The sequence below is a fragment of the Sycon ciliatum genome, chromosome 11 (genome assembly GCF_964019385.1).
Source record: "Sycon ciliatum chromosome 11, ocSycCili1.1, whole genome shotgun sequence".
Taxonomy (NCBI): domain Eukaryota; kingdom Metazoa; phylum Porifera; class Calcarea; order Leucosolenida; family Sycettidae; genus Sycon; species Sycon ciliatum.
Window position 1 is genome coordinate 1,565,441 of NC_088653.1, and position 24,222 is coordinate 1,589,662.

General features: G+C 46.2%; 1 protein-coding gene across 1 annotated transcript in view; it reads left to right on the plus strand.

Annotated features, from left to right (window-relative positions):
* The window catches only part of LOC135827668 (uncharacterized), a 29,005-nt gene extending 15,104 nt beyond the window's left edge, over positions 1 to 13,901 (plus strand). The window contains exons 13-25 of the mRNA XM_065340122.1: positions 781 to 927; positions 1,591 to 1,706; positions 2,481 to 2,777; positions 3,848 to 4,258; positions 4,558 to 4,738; positions 5,067 to 5,258; positions 6,044 to 6,259; positions 6,760 to 6,861; positions 7,186 to 7,431; positions 8,266 to 8,652; positions 10,992 to 11,285; positions 12,019 to 12,159; positions 13,831 to 13,901. Of these exons, the coding sequence (XP_065196194.1) occupies positions 781 to 927; positions 1,591 to 1,706; positions 2,481 to 2,777; positions 3,848 to 4,258; positions 4,558 to 4,738; positions 5,067 to 5,258; positions 6,044 to 6,259; positions 6,760 to 6,861; positions 7,186 to 7,431; positions 8,266 to 8,652; positions 10,992 to 11,285; positions 12,019 to 12,159; positions 13,831 to 13,901 (2,801 nt within the window). The remainder of the gene's footprint in view (positions 1 to 780; positions 928 to 1,590; positions 1,707 to 2,480; positions 2,778 to 3,847; positions 4,259 to 4,557; positions 4,739 to 5,066; positions 5,259 to 6,043; positions 6,260 to 6,759; positions 6,862 to 7,185; positions 7,432 to 8,265; positions 8,653 to 10,991; positions 11,286 to 12,018; positions 12,160 to 13,830) is intronic.
* The last annotated feature ends 10,321 nt before the right edge of the window (positions 13,902 to 24,222 follow it).

Sequence of the window (24,222 nt, forward strand, 5' to 3'; positions counted from 1 at the left end):
GAAAAGGCGACGAGGGAGAGGAAATGCGAATGTGAACACATTCTGCAGTCACAATAATAACTAGAGTCAAACCTCGTTAGTATGAACACTGATAAGGCGAACTTTCCATTAGTACGAACTAGGGCCAATCCTATGGTTGGCCAGGCATCAATTCAAGTCAAAATTATTCGTTTACGACGAGCTTCTGTACAGCGAACTTTCGCGAAGACGAACTATTTTCAAGTGTGATTTGAACAAAGTCAGTGTGGTCATGTACATGTAGTACGAACTTTCGGTCCACGAGCGTGCGCGTGCGCTGGCTGCTTTTTTTCTTCTTTTTTTTCAATAGTCGAGGTCTTATTGTACGTACAGTGCAAATTGTTTTCAAGCGTGTTTTGAACAAATCAATCAGTGCGTTGTACGAACTTTGGACACAGTCGTGATTCATTGCACTGTTTCTGGCTTATGCTAAGAATAACATGCTTCCCATGTACCACAGCATGCACCTTCACGTAAATACAATCCATCTGATATGCATATCGATGTTTTGTCAGATCTGGATAAGATTAACTCCCGATAAGACAAACAAATTTGTTCAGTCCCTTGAAGTTCATCCTAACGAGGTTTGACTGTACTAGCATCACGTTTCCCCTATAGGGTATGTGTGTATCCCCATACCTGTAGGGTATGTGTGTGCACGTGCGCACATGTATTTGTACGTTATGCTTTCGCTGTATTCACTTCTTCCTTTTCTCTCTCTCTATCTATCTCTCTCTCTTCCTCTCTCTCTCTCACCCATAGATTGCCGTTGCTCTCCCGTTGGCTCTAAAAGCAGCCAGTGCAGCGTGACCAGCGGCGAATGTTTGTGCCTACCTGGTTACACGGGACAGCGGTGTGATGAGTGCACGGACGCCGCTCAATACTACACCGAGCAAGCAGGCTGCCTAAGTAAGCGAGTACATATGTCACATGTGTTCCTGGTTGTTCTTGCTCTATATTAGGGACCTTTTGCAACGAAACGAATGCTGATTCGTCGCCTGGGTTCGAGAATTCGTCAGAGTCACTTACGAGGGCTCGGTTTCACGAATTGAAGCCACTTCATTCGTGACGCGCTCTGAATCCGTGAGGTACACATTATTTCCCCGGTACACATTTTTCCTTGATTCCATGATCCATGCACGTGTACGTGTAAACACGCGTACACCAAGCTATTCGTAGTTTCCATGGAAATTAGCACGACGACTTGCGAAACCTGAATCTATTTTCAACGAAACAAGGACGAGCCGAATCAAACTTTCGTTTCGCATTCGATTCGCAGCAGATGCGAAAGGTCCCTATTACCTGTAGATTGAATAAATGTCTTGCCGGATTAACGCCGCGGAGACACAATATTTACTAAAACAATAAAAATAACTAACTCTGCCGTCATCACCATGCATCAACTTGTCTTGTTTTTTTTTTCTTCTCTATACTGTGCTGTTGTTCAAGTAAGATTTGAAATATCGGTGGCGAAATGTTTAAACCAATTTCGTGTGTGTATGTGATCATGCATTATCTGACTGTCTCTGTGTGTGTGTGCTACATGCAATTGTCACCACCCATGCTGCACAGACATGAATGAGTCTATGCTGACACCGCTTGCGGATACTCAGGTCAGCGGGGATTCGTTCTCTTTCACCTACCCGGTGGTCTTTGGATCCAGCTATGCAGAGTACAGCAACGTTACGGTAAGACCATGGAGTTCTATACTCTATACAAACTACTTCAAATACAGTCGAATGATGGTCTCCTTTTCTCTTTTAGCTATAGGTGTAGGGCAGAGACCGTTTGGAGAGTGTTGTGAAGATGTATGGGTATCGTGGATGGCTACAGTGGAGTCTTCACACTTTTGACAAAAAATACAGTCGTGGCCAAAGAAATCCGACCCGCGTGCCAAAAGCAGCGCCAAGGCTCGTGCGGAGCCCTACAGCCCTCGGATCGGTTTTTGGAGCGCGATGATGTTATGTAATTGAAATGGAAGCGCGGCGCTACTTAAGAATCGTAGGCTGTATTTCTCTGGCCACGACCGTACTTAGTGTGCTAATACATGTATGTGCAGGGCAGCAGCGATGGTTGCCTTGTATTGGCTTGGGATTGGTTGGGCTGGATGTTGTCTTGGTTACGGTACTGCGCTGTGATCTCTGCACTTTGGTAACAGACATAGTCAAGAATGCAGCTACACTTGAAGTTGTCATACATCCTTAGATCAGAAGTTGCCCTGCAGGCTTGTTGGAAAGGCACAGGCATCATTGCAGGAGACAAATGGGTAGAATAGCTCCTTCTGTTGTTGGACATTGAGCCCCTGCTGAAGATGGATTCGGATCCTCTGTGGGGATTGTGTTGGAGGACATCTTGCAGGTATATTTGTCGATGCTAAGTTATAAGAATTTTGCTTGTGTGTGTGTGTGTGTGTGTGTGTGTGTGTGTGTGTGTGTGTGTGTGTTCATGTGTCAACGACACAGGTGTCGAGGAGCGGATTCGTGTCGCTGGCCGGCTTCACGGGCGGTTACAACCGTGTTGACCGTGTGACTGACAGTATTGCTCTGGTGGCACCGCTGTGGACTAACACTGCTACAGCCAGCCGTTGCAATTCAGGTACGGTGACTAGCCATGTTGTGAGCAACAGCACCGACGCAGCCACCTTCTCGCAGATCCTTCAGGCAGTGAGGGCGTCCTCCATTGGCAGTGAAGAGTTCACACCCAGCGAGGCGGTCGTCACGACCTGGCGTGAGATGCGCGAGAATGACACACACGACAGAGTAAGTCTAGCATCCCATTCAGACAATGATGAGATGATTTTGCCGTTCAGCCGTAATGGGTTGATGGTCACCATGCAGTATGGAATGCTCTTGCAATTTCTACGAAATGGGCACCATAACTGAGTTCGTCGCCAGATTTAGCACCGATGACCGTTAGGCGCTGCATCTGCCGCTAGGGTTTATCCGGTGTTAGCGGCCGTCGTGAGTTCCCTTCGGGAACGGATACGATAATTTACTTTTTTTTTTTTTTACTGCAGATGTGCTGATCCGAATCCCATTTCCGGCCAAATTGGAATGGGGATTTGAGCCTACATTTTGAGCTATTTTGACCGTACACTCTCGTGCGTGCTGGTTTATAGCGTGTCCCATCAGTCATTGCTTTGGATAGGTGCTGGAGAACCGTTGTGTAGGTGTGTGTGTGTGTGTGTGTGTGTGTGTATGTGTGTGTGTATGTGTGTATGTGTGTGTGTGTGTGTGTGTGTGTGTGTGTGTGTGTGTGTGTGTGTGTGTGTGTGTGTGTGTGTGTGTGTGTGTGTGTGTGTGTGTGTGTGTGTGTGTGTGCATGTGTGTGTGTGTGTGCATGTGTGTGTGTGCGTGTGTGAATGTGCGTGTGTGTATGTGCGTGCGTGTGTGTGTGTGTAAGTGTGTGTGTGTGTGTGTGTGTGTGTGTGTGTGTGTGTGTGTATTGTTGCCCATTCAACTGCCTGTCATGTAACCGGTGCTTTCGATCTGCTGCTGGATTTAAACAGCACAATTGCGCGCGTGGCAGGCGACCAACAACAAGGGAGCGTCTTGAGTTCAAGTTATGCTGTGCGTGCGGCGAGAGATATCGCAGACAGCAGGATCTGCAGCGGCATGAGGCCGGATGTTCTGCAGCGATGCCGTGATGCTACCCCTTTGTTTCCCTCCTCATCAGGGCAGCTTAGCCGTTTAACGGCAGCTGTTTGTCAAGGTCAAGATGTGTGTGTGTGTGTGTGTGTGTGTGTGTGTGTGTGTGTGTGTGTGTGTGCGTGTGTGTGCATGACGAAAGTAATGTTACTGTCTATATTTTTGTCCTGTTTCCGCTTCAGCGCAACACATTCCAGGCAGCCATCATTGGTGACGAGTGTCAGACGTTCGCCCTGTTCTTCTACCCCAAGTATGGTGTCAGCTGGCTGGGTAACCCCAAGGCTGTGGTGGCTGCATGGCGTCCCGCAAATGGCAACATCGAGAGCCACTTCAGCCCAGCCAGCGTAGCACGTCAGCTAGTCATCAGGCTAACACCGGGCTGCAGCCAGCGTCTGCGCGGCATCAATAAATGCCGAGCCCTTGTGGAGACTCCGTCCTACCTCCAGTCCACCGCCAATCTCCTCCAGTGCCCGGCAGAGCGTGCAACAACCTCTGTACTCGGCATCTTTGAGCCACAGCCCGCAGTGTCTGGCAGCTATCTCTGCTACAGGTCAACCCCGGTCTCCAATGGATCACGCTACCAGGCTTCTTCGGTAAGCCATGCGTGAGCTATCTGCCTGCTTGCCTTGCATTGTATCTTGGTACTGCTGGTCCTATTGTGTTGTTTGTTTGTTTAGGTTTATTTTACTTCACCAGAAGCAAAGGCAAAACCTACCTTCTCACTGGGCCTATTGCCACAGTTCTCGCAAAATGATCAAGTGTATTGCCTGTGCCCGGCTGTGCTTGCTGAATGAGTTACCCCCGGCCCCTGTCTAAAGGGTGAGTATCGTGTGTTTCATGCTTACAACCCATGTTTGTTTTGTGTGTGTGTGTTTGCGCTTTGTGTTGTCAGGTCTGCTGCTATGGCAGTGACGGACTTCTGGTTGATAGTGGTGCCCTTCAGGCGTACGAAACATACCAAGTCATCGATGCTTCCATCCTGGCCTACTGCCAGCAGGGAGACGTTCTGAACGAGTTCTTTGGCAAGCGCCGCTCGCCCAGAGCAACCACAACCAGAGTGGCACTGTCTCAAGGTAACGATGAACTGCTGCTGCTGCTGTTCCTTCACTCTCTTTGTAGACTAAACAAATTCACGGTTTGCATGAAACTCGGCTGGAGGCAGCCTAAGACTGTGATCTATTTCCCTACTTCATACAACGCAATACCGTTTGTGTTCAGGGCTAAGTTTTGGTTACGGGATTGGTTCCGGGGCGAACTGCAGCGGCTGAACATTTGTAAGCATGTACGCATAGTTCGATGTAATGACATACTATCAAACACAAACTGAAGTTTTGGAAATGTTTGGTTGCTACCTGCTACACATTAATCCCATGTGATCTGCTCTGTCCACTTTGTCCACAGCTTCTGGATTTGGTGACCCTCACTTGACCAACTTCAAAGGTGAGAACTTTGATTTCCATGGCATTGGCGAGTACCTGATGGCAAGGTTTGCAACACCAGCGGCGTACAATTTCTCCGTTTTCACCAGGCTGGAAGTGGCCCCGGTTAATGCTTTCAGCTTCACGTCTATCACCCGCGTAGCCATCAACCTCTGTAAGCTGATCAATGTTTTTCTCCGTGTGCGTATGTGTGTGTGTCTGCCTGTCTGTGTGTGCGCGTGTGTGTGCGTGTGTGTGTGTTTGTATGTGTGCTTGCTGTGTCACTAAATAGCAATTTCTGACATTGATTTGGTGAAGAGCACAGTAAAGTGCTGCATGAATTGGGCCTGACCAGATTTCGGCCAACTTGGGCATAGGCCATCACGGCTCATTCGGTTTCTTGCTCATAAAGCTGGCTATTTTCTCACACAGCTACACAGCATGCAAGTACGAGTTCTCAAGTTCAAAAATAAGGGAAATGTTGGTGCCTACAGTCCATTCATTGGAAACTGGCACCCTAACCTTTTGGTGTCTCCTGCACATTGTTGTAGATATTGTGAAAACAACAGTACATCCTGCATTGTGTGACCTGTGCAATTACTCCAAGCCACATTTGCCGAGGCCAGAAAAGTCGAAGAACAGGGAAACAGAAATTCAGCCAGGTTTTACAACATTGGGACAGGTATACCATAGCAAAATGTATGGAGGAGCAGATCCCAAACCCAGATTTTGAGATTTAAAGTGGGTTTTGATCCTCAATTCGGCCCAAATCGGACTTTCAAAAGCCAGCGGGACAGTTTCCGCCGATGAATGGACTGTATGACGATATTAAAACTTAGGATAACACTGTATGAAGCGGCTGGCCACCCTGAGATCTCCAGATGTTCACGCATGTTTGCTGAGCAAGATTCCATTAACATCTGCTTGTTTGTGGGCTGCGTGTTCTTTGGCTCACCACAGGGATCAGTAGGTTGCAGCAGACTCTGAGCGTGGAGGTGTTTGCATACAGTAACAACACCCTTGCCATTGTCGGAGATGATCAGCTGGTGCAGAGTATCCACGCGGGCAACCATACCTATTTCAGACTGCACAGCGGCAGTCTTGTGACGTCGTACGGCTCAAGCAGTGTGCAAGTCTCCGTTCAGCAAGCACCTGTCCTCTTCTTGGCCTTCCAAGGTTGGTTGCTACTGCACTCCACTGCAATGTAACAAGAAAAAGTTCTGGTAGAGCATGTCTGATAGCAGTGTGTATACTAGTGTGCCTTTTATTGAGTTTGATGACTGTCACGTCGCGTATTAAAGCCGGGCTTACGCCTGTAGAAGCCGATGTCAGAGTTAGGCATCTATTCAAACCTGGTACATGTATTCCTGTGCGGCGTGTCAACACTAAAATCAGGCTTATCTGCCAGTGTATCCTGAAAATCCGGCTTGTATTCAAAACAGGCTTCCATACGAGCCAGGCTTTAAGACAAGACACCACGGTATCTATTGGAGTTTCTGGTGCATGCCTGTTTTTCATTTTGGCGAATTCAGAGTTGTGGATATATAAGCGCTTAGCTGCCCTCACTTCGTGTCCTCCGGCCTCGGTTGTACTTACGCCAGCACACGGTGCATGGGTGCATGCCTTCACGGGCATTTCAAGATGTGAATTGATGTTTGTATGTGTTTGTTGCACAGTGGCGCATGATCCCTTCTCCACCGTGGACGGTCTTCTCAACATGTCTCGTCCCAGCGTTGATCTGAGCAACTCGGCAAGTGTACTGGCTGCAGCGGCAACTCGTAAGTTATTTTCCGCACTTAAAAAAAACTGTACAACTAGCTGGCCTTGAAATGCTGTCCTAACGGTATCCTCTGTTTTGAGGTGTTTTCACCAAGTCGTGCAACTTCTAATCAGTCATTTTTGCACCAAATTCAGATCCACAATGGACAATGGTCAATTGTGCATTCTTGTTTGCATCTGCCTCGTGCACTGACGCTGTATCTGCGCACGTATGTCTGTGTGTTGGTCTGTATGTCTGTATGTCTATCTGTCTGTCTATCTGTCTGCCTGTCTGTGTCCATCTGTGTCTGTCTGTCTGTCTGCCTGTCTGTCATAACAAACAGTGCAAGTTCAGCCACACCAATATGTGTTCACCTACGATGACAGCACCAACTACGCAACATACAATCCAGCTGGCGTTGTGCCCAACCAGGCTGTTGTCAACGTGCTGAACATCAGCAGCGAGGCAAACGCCACTTGCGATGGAGACTTCGCTTGCCTGGCCGACTTCATTGCAACTGGCAGCACCACACTGGCCGCATCTACCCTCGCGACGGAGAAAGCTCTTCAGCAATCCTCCATTGCCGTGGGTATGGACACACACTCTTGTGCGCTTGGGTCTTGTTGTTGTTGTTTATTTTATTTATTTACTTCACCAGATACACAGGCATGTCTGCCTTCTCACCTAACCGTACGCCTAGACTCTCACTGAAAGATTAATGTATTCTAACAGTACCGAAGGATGTACCCAGAGTGCTTGACAGTGCTCAACACCACAAAGGCAGAGCGTAATACACAACAGAACAACAAGGACAATCAAGGCTTGTTTGCTGCTACTTTAAGTTTCATGCTTACGCAATCATCAGGCAACATGATGCCTGATGATTGCGTAAGCATGAAACTTAAAGTAGCAGCAAACAAGCCTTGATTGTCCTTGTTGTTCTGTTGTGTATTCTAACAGTATGTACACGTGGACATGCACACTATTTTGTCACAGTGCAACAACGTGAAGCTTTCCAGGACTATCGTGTTGTGTACTCTGTGCATAAGGATCGAATGCGTTTTTGAGGCGTTATGGATAGTAGTAGCACCGCGACTCTCTTGTTTGATAGCCTGTACCCTGTGAAGATGCTTGTGTTCACTACGGATCAAACTTCAAGATTGAACTTCAGGCTGGTTTGTGTCAACATACATACATATACAAAAATTGCTTTGACACACACTTGAAAGGAATCAAAAGCATTTCTGCTGTTTCACGGTTTTATCTGATCATCAGACAACAACTGGACTACAATTTTCAGAAGATATGATGATATAGGCTGCAAGCTATATTGCTCGGGCTTGAATTGAAGTCTGACCTTCCCGTCAGCTTGCACAAGAATACGATTAACTCGACTTGTGTGCCATGACTTGTTTTCTTTCAGCTCGCAGTCCACCACTGATAACATTGTCTACTGATGTCCTCAATGCTAACTTCAATGTAACCAGCAACGTGACTGTTCATGCTGCTGCTACGCTCACTCTTAAAATCTCGGTTATCGAAGTGGCCACCTCCAGCGGAATTGTCCCTGGTGATCTGGTGTCGGCCTACTCCCCGCAGTCTGGATTGGTGCTTAGCTGGACTCCCAGCCAGCGCCAGCCGAGCAGCAGTATTGTGCTACGCGTGCGTGCCGTTGACTCGGCCAACCAGACTTCCATCGTCACCGTGCCAATCACCCTCTGCAGCTGCTTTGGAGAGTGCAGCGCAGCACCAGCCAGCACTGCTGTCTCAACAGCCTTCACTCTACTTACATGTACTGCATGCTTGCCAGGTGAGAGATGACGTAAATCCAGGTGAAAGTTTGAACTAGTTGGAGCAATCAACTTCATAAAGGAAAGTTTTAAGTTTTATGATAGTATTGAGCAGAATTAGCAAGGCGAAAATCGTACGTAGCAATAAGTATAGGATATTGACCAAGACGAGGTTCATATGGGAAATATAGGCCGAAGTCGAGGTCAATATCCTATTTATCACGATTCCTTTGCCATAACCCCAAAATTTGAACCTTTAGGAGCTATTTTAACCTTTTTAGTATAGCATTTGTGCTATAGTGTACATAGGATGTTGCCTATTTTGGGTACAAGACTGTAAGAACAACAGGGTTCAGCATCTGCAGCACAGTGGCTGGGTGGTATAAGGGGTTGCTTGAGATTCATACTGTTGTGAGTTCAAATCCTGCTTGTTCTCTTCCTTTGTCTTCTTTCTTTCAATTTTTCTTTTTGAAGTGGAGAGAAAAATTCCAAGTCCCTCCAAAGTCGAAAGATTACCCCTATATATATTATGCCTAAGTGGTCGATACAAGCGGTCGATATAAGCGGTCGATATTGCGGCGATATGGGTAATATAGGACCAGTCAAGGATCACGAGAATTAGTGGAGGTCGACATAGAAGAGTGATAACAAATGATTGATAGGTATGGTGGTAAAGACACACCTGGCAATATGGCGGTAAACACACGCCTGCCCACACACGCTCTCTAGGCTGCAAAGTTCTGGCACGGAGCTCTCCTTCTCACCACCACCACCATCAGTTCAGCCATGGAGGTATATTCGATTATAAAGCAATGGGCTTCATAAATGAAACGACATTTGAAGTATGTTTTGTGAAAATGAAGGAATAAGTTCTATACTAAAATAACTTACAGCCCGGCAGGAAGGGTGAACAAGTGGATTTAGACTGAAATTTCTGTGTGGACTTTTACTTTTATGGCATGGCGTACTGGGTGAGTCATAATTATTGCGTCTAAAATAGCTAGGAAAGCAGCGGTGTTCTGAATATAAGGCCATGGCTTTAAAGGTGGGGCTGACATACGGTAGGGACCTGTAATTGTCTTTTTATGATGCTATTTTTTACTAACCACGATACAGTGTACAGACCAACACTTAAACTATAGACCTTATTCGATAACGTGATTTTTGGACTCGCCTCCAGGGATTTGTCGTAAGCTGGGGCACGCGTACGTGAAACGAGTGGCAAGAAAGGCCCAGGTCGTACAAGGGAGTAGTAAAATACCGGTATTTTCTACTCCTGTGTTCCCACGCCAAGTCCACTGTGCACTGAGTGCAGGTCTCTTGCCACTACCTGGCTCCCGGGACCCCGTTTCACGTGATTGTGACGTTTATCGAATAAGGTCCATAGCTCAACCTAGGTTACAACTTGGCTACATTGAAACAAATGTAGTTTGTGAAGTATGCGACAATGTAAGTGAGTGCTTTACCACAGAAGCTCACGAATGACCTGAGCTGCGTTAGTTGACATGTTACACTTTACCAGGGGCGTAGCACCCGCTACGACTGGTACGACCATGGTCGTACCACTTTTCGAAAAGCATGGTCCGTCCGGAACGTTCAAAACCTTAATAAAAAATCAGGATCTATCGATGCATATGCCCATCGGACTTTTACCTTTTTCTATACTTGTACTCGTAGATCTGCCATGGATCTGCAGTCGTACTTGTACTGTACTCGACTGGACTGCACAGTCGAGTCCCAGAATGCAGGAATTTTGTATCTTTTTACAAAACATTTCCCGCCAGAGGTCCCCTGGACCCCCTCCAAAACGGCCTTCCGCCGCGCCCACCTTCGGTCGTACCACTTCCACAACCCTTCCTACGCCCCTGCTTTACTGTGAAACATGTCTAAGACGACCGCACAAGGGACCTTCAAAATGTAATATCTGTTGCCAGGTGGTCTCCTTATCCAGGGTCATTTGACTGGAAATAGCATCCCTTAGTCCTGGTTTCAGTGGTCTTCCTGGACAGGTGGTCTTCCTGGACAGGTGGTCTTCCTGGACAGGTGGTCTTCCTGGACAGGTAGTCTTCCTGGACAGGTGGTCTTCCTGGACAGGTGGTCTTCCTGGACAGGTGGTCTTCCTGGACAGGTGGTCTTCCTGGACAAGTGGTCTTCCTGGACAGGTGGTCTTCCTGGACAGGTGGTCTTCCTGGACAGGTGGTCTTCCTGGACAGGTGGTCTTCCTGGACAGGTGGTCTTCCTGGACAGGTGGTCTTCCTGGACAGGTGGTCTTCCTGGGCAGGTGGTCGCCTTTGCATGTTTTACTGTACTTGTCATTGTTCGCTTACTTGATTTCTTCTGCTCGTTTCTTCTGGTTCAGGTCAAACTGGCCGTATTTGCGAGAGCGACATCGACGCTTGCCTGTTGCAGCCCTGCGGTGGACTGCGGCAATGCTCGGACGAGCCCGCCCCATCGCTGGGCTACCGATGCGGAGCATGCGCAAGCGGTTTCCGCGACGGCGGTTCTTCAAACTTGTCCTGTGTGCAAATGGACGAGTGCGCGGAAGGTGTTGCGGTGTGCGCACCCACAATCAGCACTTGCCAGGATCAGCTTGCCTCCTATCACTGTCCTTGTGCAGTGGGCTATACTGGTACTGGAAACAACAGCTGTGTCGGTAAGTTTTTTACGGATATAATATTTATTTAATTTTGTTACAGGTCCTTTTCTCAATAAAACTGTGTGTGTGGTCCTTTTCTCTTTACCATTTTTTTTAAGCTGTGTCGGTAAGTACATGTGGGCGACAGGGACGCACCTGGTCCCCTCTTTGGGGGGGGGGGGGGGTTGCACGGCAGCTGTATCATACATGTCCCCTAGGATGGTTGGTGCATGTCATCTTGGGCATTATGTGCATGCTGAACCTAGGTCGAACCTTTTAGGGCGTGCATTCCCCCCCCCCCCCCCCCCACCCCCCCCCCCCCCCCCGTGCCCATATGGGCTATGCATCTGGGCACTGTGCTGACCCAGTCGCAATATTTGTGCTTCTTATGATGTGTTGTACTAGTTGTATGCCAAGCACAGGTGGCAGTTTGACCTGCGAGAGTGCTCCACACATGAAGCAGGCAGAGCCTTGTCCGATGTGCCAGGAAGCTCTGTGTGACAACCGTATTCTTCCTACCATCGTCAACTTCTGTGCACATTCCCTCTACTAGTACAATTTCAAAGAGTGGGGAGAAGAGGACGGCAGGCATTTTTTTACCAATAAATACTTGTCTAAAATCTCACGACCACTCCGCCGACTTTGGTTTCGGCACGAAACATTAAAAGTCAGCTGTTGTGGTGTATCGTTGTGTTCATTGCTGCTGTCTCTCAAGAAAGGTTACTCTTTTGATTGGGATGTATTTCTGCAGATGTCGACGAGTGTCAAGATGCTCAGTTGAATGACTGTGACCATACATATGCAACCTGCACCAACACCAGAGGAAGCTATACGTGTGGTTGTAAGCGTGGATTCCAGGGACCGGGTATTAGCGCACATGGAGGTTGCCATGGTAAGTTTCCGCATTCTCTCTCTCGCTCTCTTGCCCTCTCTTGCTCTCTCTCTCTCTCTCTCTCTCCCTCTCTCTCTCTCTTTCTCTCTTTCTCTCTCTCTCTCTCACACACACACACACACATCCTTGTGTGTTTGTCCTCCTTTTCTGCCCGGTCGCTAGCACATGTTGAGGAAGTCACATAGCCTTTCAGATCAGGGCCAATGGAAATGTCAGCGAAAGTGTTTTGCAGCTCCGCTGGGTTTGACCCGTTGTTTTGCAGCTCCGCTGGGTTTGACCCGTTGGGTTTGACCCGTTGTTTTGCAGCTCCACTGGGTTTGACCCTTTTTTCGAGATCATGAGTAATACTGTGGGAGGCGGTCTGTGGCTGCGGGAACCTTGCCGCTGGAACCTTGCCGCTGGAACCTTGCCGCTGGAACCTTGCTGCTCAGCATATGCTCTGCGTGTGCTCTGTGCAATGCACGTCGTGCGTCCTGGTAAAGGTGACATCAGCAAATAAAAACATGTTGCCGTGGATCAGACTAAATAAAAACATTTTGCCGTTGATCAGACTAAATAAAAACATTTTGCCGTGGATCAGACTAGCTGCGGTGCTGCACGCTCTAGTTCTCTTTCTACTGTGTAGCACATTCAAAATCTTTATGATGTCATCTATACGTTATTTTCTCCCTATGCAAGTCGCAACTCCTGTTTTGAGTTGTTTTTCTTCTCTCTTTTTCTTTCCCTACTACAGTCCATTTCAAAACTATAGACGCGTAGGGTTTTTGAAATATTTCAAATTTGGCTGGACCTTTTTGAGAATAGTTTTCGGAATATTGCTCAGGATCGCTCCACAATTACTCTCATATAGTTTCTAAACGATTGGATAACAGATACCCAATTTGGAAAAAATTATGCACAAAATGATCACAGATTTTATGTGGTATAGATGCTGGCATAACGGTTTTTGCCTATTCTATATTTTCCGCATACAGATATCAACCAAGTAGTGAAAAGAAAATTGATTTTGGTTACACCTCTTTGGAGATCTCTTTGTTGTGTACGTATCATGACCACGGAACGAATAATATTCATTGCTATCATCATATTATTCATTGCTATCATCAAAATATCGTCTCCACGCCGCTTTACTTCACTGTTTTCTAGCTGTAACCTGCCAGGTGCCAACTATCAGCAATGTGATAAATAGCCAAACAGGGATGATCAGATATCAAGAATCGGTAACCTACACCTGCAATACTGGGTACACACTGAGTGGAGTGAGAACATCAACATGTACAGCTGATGGTACTATACTATCACCCAGTTGTCTAGGTCTAGGTGAGCAAAACGGGTATCAATGTATCCTGATCAGATGACAGTGATAATAAAGTGTGCCAGCCTATCAACATGTCCCTGTGCATAACGTGTCACAGATTCTACTAACTAATGATGCTTTACTCTAGTTGGGCTCACACAATGAGAGAAACTTGCGAGAAATTCTCACTCTGTGTAGTAAAGGTTTCTTTTTTTTGTGAAATGCCGTCAAAACTTGTCTTCGGTGTAAAGGTGACGATAGATGACGAGTTTGGATGACTGCGACATATCAATGCCCCAAGAGCTCTCCTTGATGGCCAAGCTCTCCAGGTGGAGGAGCCATCTGGATGTGTTCACGTTCTCTTCACGCTGTAGGCCAAGGATCCAGCAAAAACATCATATCAGATAGGTCGCTCGAGATACTCTTAGATATGATAACACAGTAGCAAAAGCAACGGCAATCCTCAGACAACTGCTATCTCGTCATACATGTGCTTGTGGTAGACTATTAAAATGTGCTCTGTGCAGCCTGGGCTTAAACCCATAGGGACTGTATTCAATCTGAGCAGTGCTCAAGCTGGCCTTCATGTCACGGAATGTCTCAGTGCTCCAAGTCAGTTTTGTGCTAGATTGTGCGTGTCTGGCTGTTCAAAATCTAGTTTGATTGGTGGACTCGATCACATGTTTCCATGTTACAAACGTTAGTGAGTACGCAATGAACACAGTCTCGTGTACAATCAAGTATTATAATCTTTATTTCAGGATTACCCAAAGGCTGACGCCTATCGGGGGGGGGGGGGATCTCCTGTTTGTGTATATACAATGAACATTGGAGTTGGGAAAAAGAGAAAATGTGCAACATGAGTTCGGAAACAGAGAGATGCTGTACAAAAGATACAGTGAAAGAACAAGCAGTGTACATGTAAATCGATGATTGCACATCAAAGGTATACCAGTGCAGTCGAACTGATATGTTGCAATGTAAATACGTAAATGACGCTTGAATTCTGTTATGGAATCCAAAGGTGTCAATCGGGGTGGGAATGCACCAGTTTTCTGTAGGAAGAGACATGAGAAAATTCGGCAATGTGAGTTAAAAATGAGCTTTTTGGGCTACGTGAGATGGTAATCGCAAAGCGAGAGAGATAGTCTGGGTGGAAATTGATATACTTGAATAAAACAACCAGAGAAATGAAGTTACGGCGAAATTGCAGGGATTCCAAGTGACACAATCTATTCTAATTACTAAAATTAGATTTTGATTCAAAGTTGTCAAAGTCTATTTTCGCAGACCTCAGGAGTCGCCGGCAAACCTTAGCCTGGAGTACATCAAGGGAGCATGACTTGTTTTGAATGTGCAAATCCACCCTCTGGTACCCAGCATGGTCTTCGCACCACAACCCCCCTCCCCCCCCCCCACACTTCCCCACCCGCCTTCCTTGTGGGATTTTTACTCTGAATGCAATTTCAAGGTGTCTCGCCATCACTTCTGCCTTTAATAGTGCAACCATGCTAGTGTTATTTGAAAAGGGTTTGATCCCCACAATGGAGCTTGCGGTATTCGGCCGACTTGACTAGACATTTGACTGACTCACGACTGCCATTCAGAGCACATGAGAAGTCCATTGAACCTTCGACTTTCTTGCAAACCTGCAAGAATGCATCACTCCCTGCTCGATAGACAGTGTACTATTTCATGCTAGTGTTATTGTCTGTCTTTGTGACTGGCTGCCACAGCACCTTTCACCCGACCGACAGCTGGTCAAACCCCAACCCATGCAGCAAACGGGATATCCACAGCAAAACCACCCAACGGTAAACATTTGGGCAATGCAAACTATGCCTGGGTTGGTGGCGTAGTCAGTGGTCTGCTAGTTATTGCCGGGATTGCAGCCGTTCTGATATTCCGCCGTCGTCGCAGCTCTCAACAAGGGGCGACTGCTCATAGGTCAGTGATGTTTTCATGTAGCTTACACTAGTCAAGTGGTTTGCTTCACTGTCTGAAGATTGCTCAGTACCCATGTAGGGCATAGCCTTGTACACAAGAGAGAGATTGGAAGCTTTGTCACAACTCTGACTTTCAAGTATCACTACAGTTGCCTGTAGATTGTTGTAATACGTGAAACTCAGAGTTGTCACAAAGCTTCTAATCTTTTTTTTTTGTACCTTACACTACCATTTAGTTTGTCCATTTCCCTTATGCAAAGATTGGCCAAGTTTGCTTTGTGATGCCAATACGAGGAATCATTTTAATACCGATATCACTGAATACGCACGATAGTCACTATTACTGGTAAATACACTGCCATCACGCGTCCTCAGTTCCTGAAGTTTATTTATCCTGGGGAGTGATGGGTGTAGATGGATAGGATTACAGTTCATAAGCAGCAACCCATCCCCGACCCATGGCACGTAGTTAATTATGGTTCCAGGGACGAGAGCGAAGTTCCATGTGTGGAAAATAAACCCTATTTCGTTTTATAGACAAGGCTGAAGTTCATGGTTTAATCCCTCACTTGGGCGCTACAGGTCTTGTCTTTTAATGTTGAAACCGTTTCCAAGAGTACTATGAGCCGTAGTCAGCTTTACAACAATGGAAAGTCACGTTTTTGGGCCAGATGACGAGATATGGTCCATTTACAACAAATATAACAACAGCATCCACACCAACAACAACAACAACAACAACAACAAAAACAACAACAACAACAACAACAAAAACACCACTAACAACAACAACAACAACAACAACAACAACAACAACAACAACAAAAATAACAACAACAGCAACCGCAAAGAAGATCCGGCTTAAAGCCATGTTGGGATGCCTAGGTGTCTCCTGAAAACTTTCCAGGGAAAGCAGTCACCTTTGACGGCATAGAAACAAGCTTAGCTGAACGCACTTGCAAAGATTTCAAGGCACCAAGGAAAAGCCGATGAATCGCGACCTGTTGAAACCTGTTTTAGTTGGTCAGCGTCTATTAAGAATGGCTTGGCTTGTCACGTGACATGTGACATAGGTTCAGGTCCCACTCCCTGTATCACTAAGGTAACCGACAAGATGATTGGACGTCAATCAGCACATAGAAAGGCCACTGTGCTATGTTAAAATGAAAATGGGAATTGATTAAAGGAAAAAATTGGAGGCGTATCCAATTTCGAAAGAAAAGTTGACAGCACCGACGCAATCCACACAGTCAAGTAAGCAAATTCCATAACCGAACGTTTTCGTTCCCTTCTCATCATCTGTAAATACAGGGAATATGCGTCGGTGCTGTCACCTTTTCTTTCGGAAATGATTGAGTAAAAGAAACTTGACTGATCATACCCCCCCTATCATACCCCCCCCAACCCCTATCATACCCCCCCTCCCCCCCCTATCATACCCCCCCCCCCCTATCATACCCCCCCTATCATACCCCCCCTATCATACCCCCCCCCTATCATACCCCCCCTATCATACCCCCCCCCCGCTGTAAGGTATGAAGGAATCTGTAAAAACACGTTTAACCAAATTTTTAGGCAGTCTCACGCCCCGGGTTGATTTCAACCCTCCCTTAGTGTCGATCCTTGTGACAAATTTCGTCGAACTCCAGCATCATATTGTTTGGTTTGGGGCATTAACAGTTTTCATATCATTGAGGAATTACAAAGAAGATTATGTGAGTTCTTGCTTCCGTATGTTATGCGTGTTCTTCCTTCCGATATGTTTGAATGCTTGCTGTTGTGCGTGGATTTCGTGTCCATGTGTGTGTGTGTATTGCTTTGACTATTGGATTTGCAGAAGCAAGCATGAGGCCTTGCAACAGTATCAGCAGTCGTCTGCTTGTTCAACTCAAGACTTTCAGCATCGCGGTACAACCATGAGCTGGGGGGTGGAAAAGGGTGAAGAGAGTGATTTTTCGGAGACACCCGCTGCCCCAATCCTATCCGCAATTCCGGCTTCTTCCAGCGAGGCATCACTACACAGTAATACGTATGAAAACAAGGTCACTTTGACACTTGAAACACTCAATGCGACACCCAGCAAGCGTACACCCAGCAAGCGTAAGCTTCTGTCGTCAGACACAGTGGATGAAGAACTGCTGAGTGCAAGTTGCACTGATTCCCTGGACAGCCGCCGTAGCACTCTGGACAGCATGCAGTCTACTTGCATAAGATGAGTTTTTATAACGGCAGAAAGTGCGCCAAGTACAAGCACAACTTCACTCAGAAAAATCAGAGTATTGTCCTGATTTACTGTTCTCTTAAAGCCACTTCTTCAAGAACTCTCTTGCATTTCCTCGTTTCATAGTAATCATGTTATTATCTAGGTTCTGTGCTTTGGTTTCGTGCTGTTCACACTAATATCATCCAGAACACGTTCATCTGATGACTGGCCTATATGGTAATGCAGTTTTTGTGTATGATCCGTGCACTTGAGTTTTGCAACATGAATTCCACGCTCCCCTTCACACTCACTTTTATGTTCATCCAAACGGTTTGGCTGGGCAGCTGCATCACGTGACACTCAAGGTGGAATCAAAACGTCTTTCTTTCCCCCTTGTGACCCAGTAGGCCATAGGTCATATGGGATTCATCTACTGCTTGGCTTCTACTCTTGCCTGCTTTTCGCGCTGGCAGCTTATAATTTCTCCTTGTGCACCCTGTAAGTAGGCCAAAGGCCTGTTTGGTATACTCAAGTTGGTATACTCAAGTTAAAATTTTAATAGTAAATACTACCGCCACTACTACCCAGTTCATTTTTAAAATCTCCCTGTCCTCTTGTCCTCCCACCCTCCTCTAGTCCTCCCACCCTCCTCTAGTCCTACCAATAATATTCACGCTACTCTCTATTCTCGAATGCGTTGATTCCCATTTACCATGTTGCATTGGATGATGAATATAATATACAGCCTTTTTTACTGAATGTATTGCACAGAGCGTAAAACATAGCAGAGGATAGAACTTCAGAGTTGGCAATAACTTCAATTTTCATCCCACAAGTTCATTATTCATTGCAATAAGTTAACTGACATGTTATATTATATATTTATATTTATTCCCGTAGCTATGCAGAAGGCGTTACTTCAGTAACGTCTGGCGCTAGCCAGGGTCCACACAGCTTTAATTCCCGTAGCTATGCAGAAGACGTTACTTCAGTAACGTCTGGCGCTAGCCAGGGTCCACACAGCTTTAATTTGTTATTTGTTTGTGTGTTTGTTTGTTTGTTTGTGTCACGCCTGGCGCTATCCCGTATCTGACGCAAAAATCATAGGGATGTTATAAATTTTTGAATTCCCCTATTTTTTCAGGCATATCCTGGGATTCGAACCCGCACTATCGCCCTACATGCATTCCCCCATACACTTCGCATTCATACCCATTCTTCCAAGTTGCTTCACGTTATGATCTTGCGTTTGAAAGCCCTATTTGAATATTGCGGGCAGCTGTATCAGTCCTTTCCCAAACGACCAATCCCGATATAACAGATTTCGAGGGTTTTTTTGCCGGGAAACGTTCTCAAGCTTGAGAAATTTCGAATTTGTCTAGTTTTGGGGTATGTATGAAATAGGGTTATCGGCCTGGTCGAGCAGTGAAGGCTTCTTCCACAACCCTTGAATTATTTCATATGAAAGGTTATCAGTTTGGCAATGCCCTGCCGCCAGGAGAATGCAAACAACGCGATAGAATGCGTCCCGGGTGGTAGGGATCATTTTTCTAAGTGCTAGAAAATAGCCGACATCGATGCGAAAGTCGGCCTCAAAGTCGACATGGACGTCTTGAACAGGTGAGATCTTTCATTATATCAATGGAGAACACCCTAAATATATGTATAGTGTTTCTAAGCTTCTAACCATTGTGTGCTCAAGTGAAAATTGAACATATTTGGACGTGAATATATCACCACACAAAACCTAATACTGTAGTACATTTATCATTCAATGGGTATACAGTATACAACCACCATACAAACACGAGCAGGAGAATGAATGGAGAGGAGAAGAGTTGGTTACCTATTGCTGTTCAACAAAGAGAAGCACGTACTAAAAGTTGTAATTGTGAATTGTAAATACCTTTTAATCCAATTAGGGTATCACTTTCTGCGATGTAACACTTGCAGCGTGGAAATGCCTGTCGCGCACTGTCGCAAGCAGTTGTAGGGCCACTGTCCCAGAAATTGGCAAAAGCATAACTCTTGACAAGCGCGTTGTACACAAATGGAGTGCAGTTCATTAGGCTGGGTGCACGTGAGGGTACTACGCACTGCACTTGGATGCCGCAGAAACAAAACAGATTGTGAATCGTCTGTCGCGATTGCAGCTCATCGCAGGTGTTGCATGTTGCGCATTGTGGAAAGCAGTTCATGTATTGGGAATCGAGCTTCAGTAATAACAGAAAGAAGATCCCAGAGGATGACCGACACCGCTGACAAACACTCTTCTGTGCAAAGTTTTGATGACGATGCTTGATTGAGACGTTAACCTGCAATGGAAAATAAACAGCAGATGATACTGATTATATATTAGGTACGGATTATACCATGAGCATGAGGGGTATACGGCGAATATTTTCGAGAGTGTGTTAGGACGAGGGACAATTGGGGGATTCGGTATACACAGAGCGCGAATGGTATAATCTATTTGCATGGTACTTTCCTAAATACAGAGTGTGACCAACACGAAAGCTTAGCTCACATTCGACGGGGCGCAACGGGACGCAACGTAAGGATTGACGGGAACCGACGGAACGGTTATGACGCCGACAGACAGCGTCCAATGTGAACACCAGGAACGGGAACGCAACCGTTCTACCCTACAGATTGGGAAGCGAGGGGAAGAGTTGGATCAGTTCAACTTTTCAGACCGTAGACGGGGACGCAAGCGTACAAAACAACTGCATTCGAGTGTGAACAGGGGATGTGTCGTGCGCTGACCCCTCCCGATGCGCACAACAGCACACTTAGGTTTTTTAACATTTCAAACACGGTCAACACTACGCTTCCCATGATAACTCGCCGAATGGCTAGCACAACTGATTCAAATTTTAGGAAGATAAGATTTCGTGTCACTTCTTGAAAATTGCAATAGCTGCTACATGTCGTGTCATACTACATGTTGTGTCTTACGAATCGTACAAGATTTTACAGCTCACCCCGGCCGTCCCAACAGGCCCTTACGTCCCATACCGTCAGCGTTACGTCGAATGTGAACTAGGCTAAAAGTTTCCTTATTCTCGAAGTGACCCATGTGAACCGAGCGGGATATATCGCTGATTATACTGAGCTTAACTTCACTACTGATGGTTTTCCAATCGATGTTCTCCTTTCCGCGTCCCTCGCAGAGCGGACGGAACATGCGCAGCCATAATCCGTGGCACTGCCAGTGTTCTTGGAAACTGCTGCTTGAATAATGGCATCGTGATTCGTGGTCGTCCTCAGAAGAACTAAAGAAACGTTTGGGAGTCGATTCAACAGGCTCGTGCTGATTCATTTTACTCTTACTTTGGAAAGGAGACGAACTCTATGTCTCTATAATGAGCAAACGGTTCTTTTACAGAGCCCGCGGTGAGATCTGCGCGCGGTTACGGTCACTAGCACTGTGACTCAGCGTGAGGTTCAAACTAACTTACTTGGCGCATAACTGTTACTTCCGATGTAACTAGTACTTCAGTACTAAACTGAAGTCACAAAGAGTGTGTGATGGTACTGCACTGCATGTACTGCACTGCATGTACTGCACAGAGTCAGTGGTAGTCTTGTACTTGATCTGCACTGGTTGGTGAAAGGAAGACTCGTCGAGCCATGCTTGTGGGTTGGAATTCCAATCTCTACCCTTGTGGGGGAGAGGGGAGTTTGTATATCAGCTCAGTATAAGCATAATATAACCTCCTCAGTTGATTATATGGGAAATATAAACCAATATACAAACCTCGGCTTCGCCTCGGTTTGTATACAGGTTTATATTTCCCATATAATCAACTGGTTAGGTTATATTATATACATATATCCCGCTTAGAACGGCCGCTGATTGGCAAATGGTGTTATATTTGGGACGAGTTCTATATCACTCAACTTTATATCACAAATGCTGGCGCACTTACATGAGGAAGGGACGGATCCATACACGTGCACAGATCAAATACCCTGCCAACAGCCAGTCAGCGATGATTACAAATATACAGTACAGCAACCCTGGACAGCAAGAGGGAATGTACACACCAGAGAGCCTGAAAATGAAGTTCTACTCTGATAAACGATTCGCATACAAGATTATTGGTGGACAAAGTGAGAACAAGTCTAGATCACTCAATTAGACAGAACAATCCTGAGTGTACACTTACACGAGAAAAGGACGAATCCATAGGCGTGCATACAATGCATACATGTCATGTTGAATACGCCGCCAGCATCAAGGCGGTGGGAACTACAACTGCATGCATACAGTGCAGCAGCCCTAGGCAACATCTCACTAAATGTAGAAGATATGGCGGGCAGATGATTACGGTGATAGAACAGATGTCACTTTATGGTGCATGCCATTACAAGAACCAGCATTTTTTTATGGAACGGATGGTACCAATACGGCGAAATGTCTACGGATTCAAGATAAATCACAACAGACTTAAGCAAGAACATGGTAAAACTGAGCAATGGACTGGCACATTCAAGACTGATTCATACTTCATTTCATGAACGCAATGCGCACAGGTGATGGACCAAACAAGTAACTCAACTCAAGATCAAGTCAACTTTCTCGCCGCAAACAGCCGTTGTGACATGTTTCCCTTACGCAAAGCGAAGTGTGAATGAGGCTTTACTCTACATATCCAAAACTGTAAACCAGTGAAGACTACAGCTTAGAAGACGGTATTATAATGTTGTGCATTGTACTTGCCAAGTGTGTGTGATACTCTTTGTAACATACATGTAGATAGGGCCGAGCAAGCACAGCAAGTTCTGAATTTTAGGTATTTGGAGCTCGTGAACAGATTAGATTTGTCTTGTAAATGATAGGTATTGCTTACCTGTATATGTTGCCGCCTTCGTGCTGGCCGAAAACGCTGCGTGCTCTGGCGATAATTCGGCTTGAAATTAGGTGCATAAAAATGCCAATTTCAGCTTCGTTCACAACATTTTCGATATACGTCTCCTCTACGAAACTTCACTAAAAATATATCTGCCGAAAGACCGTCCCGTCAAGAATACATAGTGTGAAATAAAACGAGGTGGTGCAAAGTAAAACGACGTAGGCCATGTAAAACGGCTTCCATCTCTCAGAACCAATTTAGGACAGTTCTCAAATTTGAGAACATCTTTTCGCTTTCGCGGCAAAAATCAGTCAAGAATCTGTTATATCGGGATTAGTGGGAGAGGTCTTTTTTTTGCGCGTCTGGGGAAGGACTGTGTATGGCTGTGTTTACAAGAAGCGTTTCAACCCGGGTTGAGTTCGACCCGGGTCAGATTTCAACCAGCCATGTGTTATACGCACCCCCATATTTGGATCCCGACCCCGGCATGATTCCATTACCCCTAGCCCTGCATGCAGTAATTCGTACACATTCCATTACCCCCTACCCCTACCCCTGCATGCAGTCATTCGTACACATTCCATTACCCCCTACCCCTAGGCCTGCATGCAGTAATTCGTACACATTCCATTACCCCCTACCCCATCCCCGTGGTGTTCAGTACGACTGGTGGCCAAGGGAAGGCAGCCTCCACTCTCTTTGGCCGCATTGCAGGCATCAAGTCTGAGAAGAATGGTGAGCCGTTCTCTGTGGCAATGGCTTTGATCAGAGCCCAGCTGTCCTTTGCTCTCGTGAAGGCGGCCGTGGCATGCCTTCGTGGGCATCGCCACAAGTCGAGCAGGTATGACCCTCATGCATATTCTGCCACACTTGCTGTCTCCGAGTGTCATCTGTAGACAACCTGTCTCAGTGTCTGTTTCTCCCAGTTTTTCCCCTTTTTCTCTGTATCATTTTGTATGTTATAATTTCCGCGGATTCCAGTTTTTCTCCCTTCATTATAATTTAAGCGCAGTTTAGCGCGTATTGGCTTATGATTTCTTTTTCTTCTGTTTGTATTTAGCGCTTGACCGGTTATTATTTTCCTTCTCTTTATTTTGCGCTACATATTATTATTTTTCTGGTAATAATCGCATAGTTCTAATTACCCCCTACCCCTAGCCTTGCATGCAGTAGTTCGTACGTACACACTAATAACCATTTCTTACATGACACGTGATCGTTGCCGGGGCCATGGCCAATAGGCGATCTTCCCGCCGCGGGCATAATCAGGCCATCAGGACCGTTTGACGTCATTTCGGGAATGTTCGGACCGTTTGACGTCATTTCGGGAATAATTTTTCGACCTTTCCACCTTTCCACCTTTGACCTTCCCTAATATGTTGCTTCGCGCTGTAAGAAATCAAATCAAGCACGCTCATGTCTGTCATGATGGCTGAATCTTGCCCTTGCCTGCAGCCCTCGGGCCTACGGCCCTCGGGCTGCAGGCTCGGGCAAGATTCAGCCATCATGACCTCCTGAGCGTGCTTGATTACATACATTTGACCCATTTCCCCGCTGCCCCTGCATGTTATAATTAGTACCGTACACATTTGTAGCCCGTTTTCCCTCCTTCTGCCCCTGCACATAAAAACCACCGTACATTTGATCTAAGTACATCCCTTTATAGTGTACATAGTCGGGCTATACACATAATAATGCGCGCCCAGCTAAATGGGCGCGCTCATGCATTGTACCGTACATTCTATTCTAGTTCACTCT